Source organism: Lactuca serriola, chromosome 5 (genome assembly GCF_051521515.1).
Source record: "Lactuca serriola cultivar US96UC23 chromosome 5, Lser_US96UC23_V15, whole genome shotgun sequence".
Lineage (NCBI taxonomy): Eukaryota > Viridiplantae > Streptophyta > Magnoliopsida > Asterales > Asteraceae > Lactuca > Lactuca serriola.
Window position 1 is genome coordinate 40,640,965 of NC_136412.1, and position 8,316 is coordinate 40,649,280.

Here is an 8,316-nt window from a genome sequence, read left to right on the forward strand (position 1 = left end):
GTGTCAACCCTGTTGTAAGGCATTGGAGAGCATCAAAGAATCCGATGATGCGATGGCAAGAAGACGGGGAGCAGGGGTTGTTGAGTCTTAATACTTTACATTTGAAGGTGGCGGAGTTGGCGCCAGACTAGTACAGTGCCCCATCGACCATTTTTGAGAACTAGAGTAAGGAAAAAAAAGAAGGTAACCTAGATACACAAATATACAAGCCTAGAAATTTTATCTCCTCCATATGGATGGATGGAACCTTCATTGATATACTAACATGTTTGATTAAGCACCTTAATACAACATGAGACCCATTCCGTAACTTGTAATCCCCACGAGGCTTTGGGTTCGTTTTTCCTAAATGATGGCATCGAAAAGTACATAATTGAAATCAAGGCCCTCTCTTCTTTAATTTTTTTATCGGACTCAAGAGTAATCAATTGGGTGGTTTCCTCGTGGCTTAAAGGCAGAAATCAAAAATTATGTATAGCCTCTATCTATCCATCTGCGAGCAAGCCGTTGAATTCTCCCGTAACGTCAAAGCCTCCATGGGGCTTTACATCTGTAAGTTTTCCACCAAATGTCGTTGTGACAATTCCAATATGGGTTTCTTCAATCCAAACTAGTTGGAGGTTGTGATTGCAATCACTTAGACTAAAATCACATTTGGGACTCTCACCCAAACCTACTCACCAGAAAAAACAAACTCTAATGTTTGGAGCCCTGGTACTCGCCATCTCTCAAAGCAAGAGTGGGAAGACCATCATGGGTGGGGTTTATGTACACACCACAACAAAAGTGCATCAAAGGCAGCTTACGTTGTGAGTTTTTATCCTTAGAGTCTTATGGTTTACCCATTACTTATGCCTAATGCACTTACCCTTTCTATCGGGTTATCGACTTTTTCAAAGTCCACTTTGAAGATCATCAACTTCTTTTCTTTAGCTTGATCAGTTTTATACAAAAAATGAATTATTCATGTTAACAACATACTTTTTGTAATCATATTAACACACTAAATGTTTATAAATGGTTAAAAAACATTTGGATTATCCCAACTCAAAAAATTGTCCGTTTTAATAGGGGTTACTCAACTCGTATATTTTGCCGATTATATAAAATGGAAGACCTTGATATTACAAGTGTGACTAGCTAAAACTTTAAAGATGGATTTGAAACTTGTTCATATGCTAAAGCTTGAACAAGTAGGTCTTACTGAAGAAAAAAAAAAAAAAAAAAAAAACATAAAAGGTCAAATATCAAAAGAACATGATACTTACGTATACATACCTCTTGGAAGAGTGGGATCATCTTACAGTTTACCAGTTTACATGTATCACATAATATTCATATACAATTATTATAACCAATAATAAATAATATATGAACGAAAACAAGTAACACACATTTAGCACACGTTGAGGGTTTCAAGGAATTTGAGTCCCAATTTCCCAAACCAAGACAAAATTGCAAGTCGTCTCCTAAAAATCGTCGTTCGAATGACCATGAAACTTCAAGGAAGCCTACTGGCTACAAACAAGTGGACAATATCCACTTGTGAAATGGCTTCACAAACTTTGCTATCCTTCAAAAGGGTTCATATTGTAATTTCATACCATCCTCACGTTCCATGTAATTTCTTCGTTCTATTATATAATATTTCATCCCCTATATATTTAACTAAACACCAATCAACAACTGGAAAAACAATTAAAATCAACTTACAAACTGTTCTTTAAGTGTGTGTTTTACAAAGAGAGAAAATGGAGGTAGAGAAAGAATCAGTGAAACTCAGCCTGAGCAATGAGCTTACAAAAACAGCTCAATCTCTATCCATGGAAGCCCACAAACAAAACAAACCTTTCATCACAAACCTCAACAAGAAACCATCAATGGAGGTTGCTATCTTCGCATTTCCAGGATCGTGGGAAGTCAGTAACTGGTACCATGGTGATCTTTTTGGAGAAACCGAGGTTGATCGTAAACTCTTCAAGTCCCTGTGCCGGATCGGAGAGAATCGACCCGCCAAAGTCAACGCAGCGTTTCTTAAAAGATTTCAAGATCTTTTAAACGATTCCACGTTCAAATCCGAGGTATAAATCTAACAACTTTACTTTCAAGTTATAATTTTAGATTTGAAAACGAAGAACATTGACCGAAAGTCAAACTGTAAAAATTTCAGATAGAGAAAGCTGTGAACGCAAAAAAGAAGATTTTATTCACGGGGCATTTGTATGGTGGTGCGACAGCAAGTTTTGCCACACTTTGGATGCTCGATGAATACATAAAAAAACGCGGTAAAAAATTCCCAATCGGGTGCGTCACTTTCGGGTCACCTCTGATTGGTGATCGGACCCTGTCCCACGCAGTCCGGCGTGAGAAATGGGCGGGTCATTTTACCCATTTTGTCATGGAACACGACATTGTTCCTCGCATGATGCTATCTCCTAAGATATCAATTCAACAACAACTACCTAGTATTCTCAAATTCTTCCAACAGAAAGTCAAACCCAATGATCATAAGCGTAAAAAACCGAGTGATGAGTCGATAGGAGATGCTGAATGCGTTGAGTTCTTTGAGAATGTAATAATAAATGCATCAACGGTTGCAAGCCATGTTGCATTTGAGCTAATGGAACCTACAAATTCTCTAATGGAGAAGCTATCGGTTGACTTTGTAAAAGTCTCTCCGTATAGACCATCGGGTTTTTACGTTTTCTGCACTAGCCATTCTCAACAGTTTCGGGTTGAAAACCCGAACGCTGTTCTACAGTTACTGTTTTATTTCTTACAGCTAACCGATGAAAATCAAAAGCTAGTTGATTTTGCGTACAAAAGTTTATCACAAAGTTTTAATTACGAAGAAGAACTGAAGAACGGGTTACACCTGGAAAACTTGGTCGACCTGAAAGACCTCAACGACCACTTGTTGACTCCTAATGGTACTGCAGGTGATGCGGTTCGTACAAGTAACGAAGCTCTGTTTCAACTGGTGAGTGGTATTAACAAAATACCATTTTGTTGTTGACCCAAATTGATTTGTGCTGTGTTGTTGTAGAGTACAAGTGCAAGATGCTGTATAATCGCTGCTGAAGAGGCGGAGAACAGGAAGGAAGAAAACCAGAGGGTGATTGATAAGTCATTGAGAAGAGAGCAATCTCAATCTCGGACTGAATCGAAGATGATTGGGGATATTCTGAGTGAAATCCGTAACTACAAAGATACTAATCTAGATTACTATGAGGCATTCAAGCTTCAAAATGAGAAAGCAGACTTTCAGGCTAATATGAACAGGCTAGAGTTGGCTAAGATATGGGATGTGATTGTTGAAATGGTGATGAGGGAGGATCTTCCGGATGAATTTGAGGGGCGGGAGGATTGGGTGGAGGTGGGGACGGTGTTTAGGCGGCTTGTTGAGCCGCTGGATATTGCGAATTATTATCGACATTTGAAGGGAGATGGGTATATGAAATATAGGCCAAAGAGGTATAAGTTTACACAGAGATGGTATGAACATGCGAATTGTATGGATTTTGATGAGGTTGTTTGTGAGAGTAGTTTTGTTGCTGAGGTTGAGGAGATTAAGAAACAGGTTTTTGAAACTAAGAAGAAGAGTGTTGAGAAGGGTAAGGAGGAAGTGGAGAGTATGGATAAACGAGTTGAGAAGTGGCGTTCTGATGATAAAATACAGAAACAGGATGTGTTTTGGGGAGAATCTATCTTGTCTATGTTGCGGGAAAAAGTAAAACTCTGATATGTTGAAATTTAATTTCTCCTTGACTAATTAGAGGGTTAGTTTTGTAATTTTATTTGGTTAGTTATTTTCTGAAATTTTCCAGCCGCCAAAAAAATAAAGGGGTGTGATGGTTGGGTTGGTTCATGTGTGTCCACAACTTGTAATTGTCATTATGTGTGTAGTTAATAAAAAGGATCTATGTGTTTTTCCCAACACGCTAATGTTATTGCAAGTTGTATTATGTTAGATTAAATCCAACAAATGCTTGCATGATGATCCAAGAAGGCAAGAACAATCCTAGATTGTTGTGGTGTTACAGAAACTTTTCTAATCATATTAAACACACACGTAAAAGCGTATTTGAATAACCAGATGTTCTTATGGAACTCATTGAGAGAGAAATTTCGTGTTCTTCTGTATACGTATCAGACACATCTAATAGGAAATCAGATTCCCCTCATATATGTAACACATACTTTACTTCCATCAAGTAAATTTTGTAAGATCGGGTACCAATTATGTAAATATTATAACACTAAAATAATTATTACAAAAATGGTCCTAAGACCATATAATAATGAAATATTCCAAGTGTTTCCATTTATAACAGATATAAGGGTGATCTATTTATAAATAATTTAATCTCAAAATACTAATACTAAAATTAAACTTTAAATTTTTTTTTAGATGGTCGTAACATGCATAAAGAACCTGTCTCTCACTTCACTTTTAGAGAATGAGAAACTGAAAGCGACTGGTATTGGAATTTGAGGATCATCCTCACATATGAATAGAAGTTACACATCATTAAAAACCTTTTTACCTAATTCGCCTCCTAAGAACTAGACAGCTACTATTCAGATCAACTAGAATAGGAAGTTTGACAAGCAAAACAAGGTACTTGTTTGCCTTATGTTGGCAAATATGATCCCAGACCTTTAGAAAGATATGGAGAATTTTAAACATAAAAGTTGTTGGATCAAGAAGGGGATCATTAGTTAAGTTTTAATTTTCAATGATACTCTTTATATATCGCACATAACTCCAAACTTATTATTTGTACCTAAATTAATAAACATTGGCTATGCTTTTATGTTTGGTTTCACTGATACACTTATTAGATTCAAATCCCATACAAAAATGACAAGCGAAGATTTCATTCATGTTGGTTGCATTAACAACATTTAGGTCACATATCACAACATGACAAAGGGAAATGCAAAAAGATCCACAAGATGTTCATAATTGATTCATACCAACATTTGTGAATAAGTGGTAATAAATCGTTTACAACTTTCATTCATTCATAATCACTAAATCCACCTTATTCATAGTTTATCTTTGAGAACATATCACATTTCAATCAGATTATAAACACACATTAACATTATATCAGTGATGATGGATATGAACTCATAAGTGGAAACTATGTATTCGATTTTTTATATGCCATTTTTATGTATTCACATACCAACACCCAACACCCAACAAGTCCTATAGGCAAACTCACAAGATCATATTTCCCAAACACTGTCTATGGACATACCTACCACTAATATCAGTCTTTTTTTTTTCTTCTAATATGTAAACATAAAAGACACACATGAAAAGGACGACATACTTTTCTTCTAACGCCTGGGGATCATGCTGTGAGAACGACCCAGTTTGGAAGCTGCAATCCCCTGTTCTGCAAGTTGTTCATACAGCTTCCTGCACCCTGGACAACGACCATTATCTTCAAGAATCCTCTTGTGGCAGAAAAGACATAGCCTGTAACCACATGGACAAGGAAGAAAACTTGTGTCTGTCAAATCAAGATCTTCACAGCATATCGGACATGTTGATGGAGCAAATGCAAATCCAACGTTCTTATACTGGCGATCTGAATTCATGGGGAAACTGTTCTGTTTTAGCAGATTTGGGAGACCTTGAGGACGATAAGCATCATCTGGTCTCCAGGCTCGATGATTCACTTGTGCATGGGAATCCTCTTGATCCTCTTTGATTGTTTCTACAGGCTCTAGCTCTGATGATGCAGTTGTGGAGTCCGGATTAGGGTTATGATTGTTTTTAATGTCATCGGCGGCTAAAGCATCAGCAATTGCTTCCCAATCATCCAAGCATCCATCGTCACCATCATCTTCTTCTGTCATGCTTTCTGAATAACAACCACCGCTGCTACTGCTGCTGCTCCGGCTACTACTACCGGTGAAATTAGCCACTGATCTGTTACTTCCCAAGCTGCTTGTATGACTAGTAGGGCTGTTGGAAGGCGACTCCCAATCGCTGTAATGATTCATCAAACCATCGTTCTCTTCACCACCAGGATTAATCACTAATTTCACCAGCGATCGATCTCCCTCGTTTGAGGCATGCATGTCTGAAGCAGGCATTTTTGCACGAACATCGCCTTTATTTTCTTCCTTAAACCCCTTGTTCTTCACTATAAGAAAAAAACATTGATTAACCATAACAGCACATACAACTCATATCAGATCAAATACACATGATACAAAAAACTGAGAAAAATCACCTTGAGAAAGCCACTGTTCACGACGAGCATCAAGCTTGCACTGCTTCAATTTGGCAGTCCTGTTCACCTTCAAGATTGAAAAAATCAGGTTAGATCGTAACAAAAAAACAAGAAGAACGTCCTATTTTCCCAAAAAGAAAAAACCAACACGTTTCTCTCGCAACTATCCATCAATCAAACGATACGCATCAGAAAATCGAACAATTGAATAGAATTCAATAAATGTACCCGCTTTTTCTTGCCAATTTCCTTCGGATTGGAAACCGCGGTCGGGATCGAAGCGTTGGCGATCGAATCGTAAACCATGGCTGATGAATTCTCAAAAAAACCCTAGAAAATTCGATTTGAAAAAACCTCCAGATCAAAAAAACAAGCGAAATTTCTCGAAGAGCAAAGATATCGATTCAGAGAAAACGATGGATATCAAGGATTGAGAGAATGCGAAAAGATTGAATTTTGGTGTGGATAGATAACGGAATTTGCTCTGCTTCGTTCGCCCTTTTGGCAACACATGAAACAGACTCTGTCCTCAAGTCGTCCTTTTATAGTTGCCTATTTACAATTATACCCTTCAGTGCCCGACTAATTTTCAGATCGTGCCACCAATATCGTTGACATAAAATGCGCCTGTCGATCTTTCATCTTGACTTAAATGTCATTTATCCCCACACTTTATTACACTTTCGTTACAATATATGAATACAACTTTTGATCGAATATATATAGGATGCAAAACTAACTGGATAAGAATTCTAATTCTAAATAGATAATAACTCTAAGGCTTGTTGAGCAAGGAAACATAAACGGAAAAAAAAAAACTAATAAATATGAAACAAATTACAATAATCTTAAATTTTATTTTTATGTTGGACTGTCAAGATTACAAACACCCAATTTGATGCATCCGAATCGAAAGCAATCTGCCCCTAAAGCTTTAGTAGACATGTATGCAGCTTGAAATTCTAAAGGGATGGCACAAGGCTTTATTCCACCATTAACTACTCTTTCTCTAACAAAGTTGTCATCTCGACATGATTGGTGTGTTCATGATATACTCGATTAATTGTGATGTGTTTGGCTAGTTCATTATCACACATTAAAGGTGTAGCTCCAACCTGTGTAGCATCACAATCTTATAAAATTCATCTTAACCAAATTATCTCACGCATCTTGCCATTGATCTATATTCTGCTTCAGCCGACGATCCGACAACAACACTTCGTTTCTTTGTTCGCCAATAAATAGGAGTTCCTCCGAAACTAAGAAAATAACCAATACAAGATTTCCTTGTTGATGGACAACACAACCAATTAGCATCACAGTAAACTACTAGGTTGAGGTTCCTAAACAAAGGTAGAAACAAACCTTGTCCAAGCATGGTTTTCAAGTAACGAAGCACCCGATATGTTGCATCTATATGCATTTTTCTTGGTATGCTTAAAAACTGACTTAAATTACGATGGGATTTCTAGGTTACAATATAAAGATTTGCACATCGGATTTTTATTCATAAACTCTTATGGGCATATGCAGCCTGGAACTTCTATGGCATTTTCATTATTATAGCAACATACTTTATGAAACAACTATTAATCTACTAAAATCGAAAACATAAGGATAAGAATCATACCTTTTATTATATTCAAATATACTAACTCTTGAGTCTTTAAATGCTCCATGGAAAGAAAACATTCATGTAACATTCCGATCCCCGAGGTACGAAATTTTAAGTAAAATATGGATTTTACGGGGGTCACGACGTGAGGGAGGCACCGTCAAGTCGTGACATGGCTACGTTATGCGGGAAGGGTCATCTAAGTGTCATGACATGACACTATATGGGTCACGACGTAACACCTAATTAGATGCAAAACCTTAATTCCAGACTTGGGCCCTATTTAAAGGAAGTGAGAAGATAGGGTTTCCTCCACCCTCAACCTGCATCACCTCTAAACGCCCCTTTGGCCAAACCCCTATCCTTCTTGAGGTTTTTTAGCTCACTTTTGCAAACTTGTGGTGGTTTTGAAAGAAGGAGAAGAAGAATTGGTTCTTAGTTCCT

At 37.3% G+C, this 8,316-nt stretch overlaps 2 protein-coding genes across 2 annotated transcripts; one reads left to right on the forward strand and one right to left on the reverse strand.

Annotated features, from left to right (window-relative positions):
* The first annotated feature begins 1,669 nt into the window (after window positions 1-1,669).
* Window positions 1,670-3,937, forward strand: LOC145052355 (protein EDS1-like). The gene is made up of 3 exons (XM_079000165.1): window positions 1,670-2,081; window positions 2,171-2,980; window positions 3,047-3,937. The coding sequence occupies exons 1-3, from the start codon at window positions 1,752-1,754 to the stop codon at window positions 3,740-3,742; spliced, it is 1,836 nt and encodes a 611-aa protein (XP_078856291.1). The 5' UTR covers window positions 1,670-1,751; the 3' UTR covers window positions 3,743-3,937.
* Window positions 3,938-5,140: 1,203 nt separating this feature from the next.
* Window positions 5,141-6,868, reverse strand: LOC145052356 (RING/U-box superfamily protein). Its single transcript, XM_079000166.1, has 3 exons — window positions 6,486-6,868; window positions 6,258-6,324; window positions 5,141-6,167 (listed from the first exon to the last, which is right to left on the reverse strand). The coding sequence occupies exons 1-3, from the start codon at window positions 6,561-6,563 to the stop codon at window positions 5,353-5,355; spliced, it is 960 nt and encodes a 319-aa protein (XP_078856292.1). The 5' UTR covers window positions 6,564-6,868; the 3' UTR covers window positions 5,141-5,352.
* Between the last annotated feature and the right edge of the window lie 1,448 nt (window positions 6,869-8,316).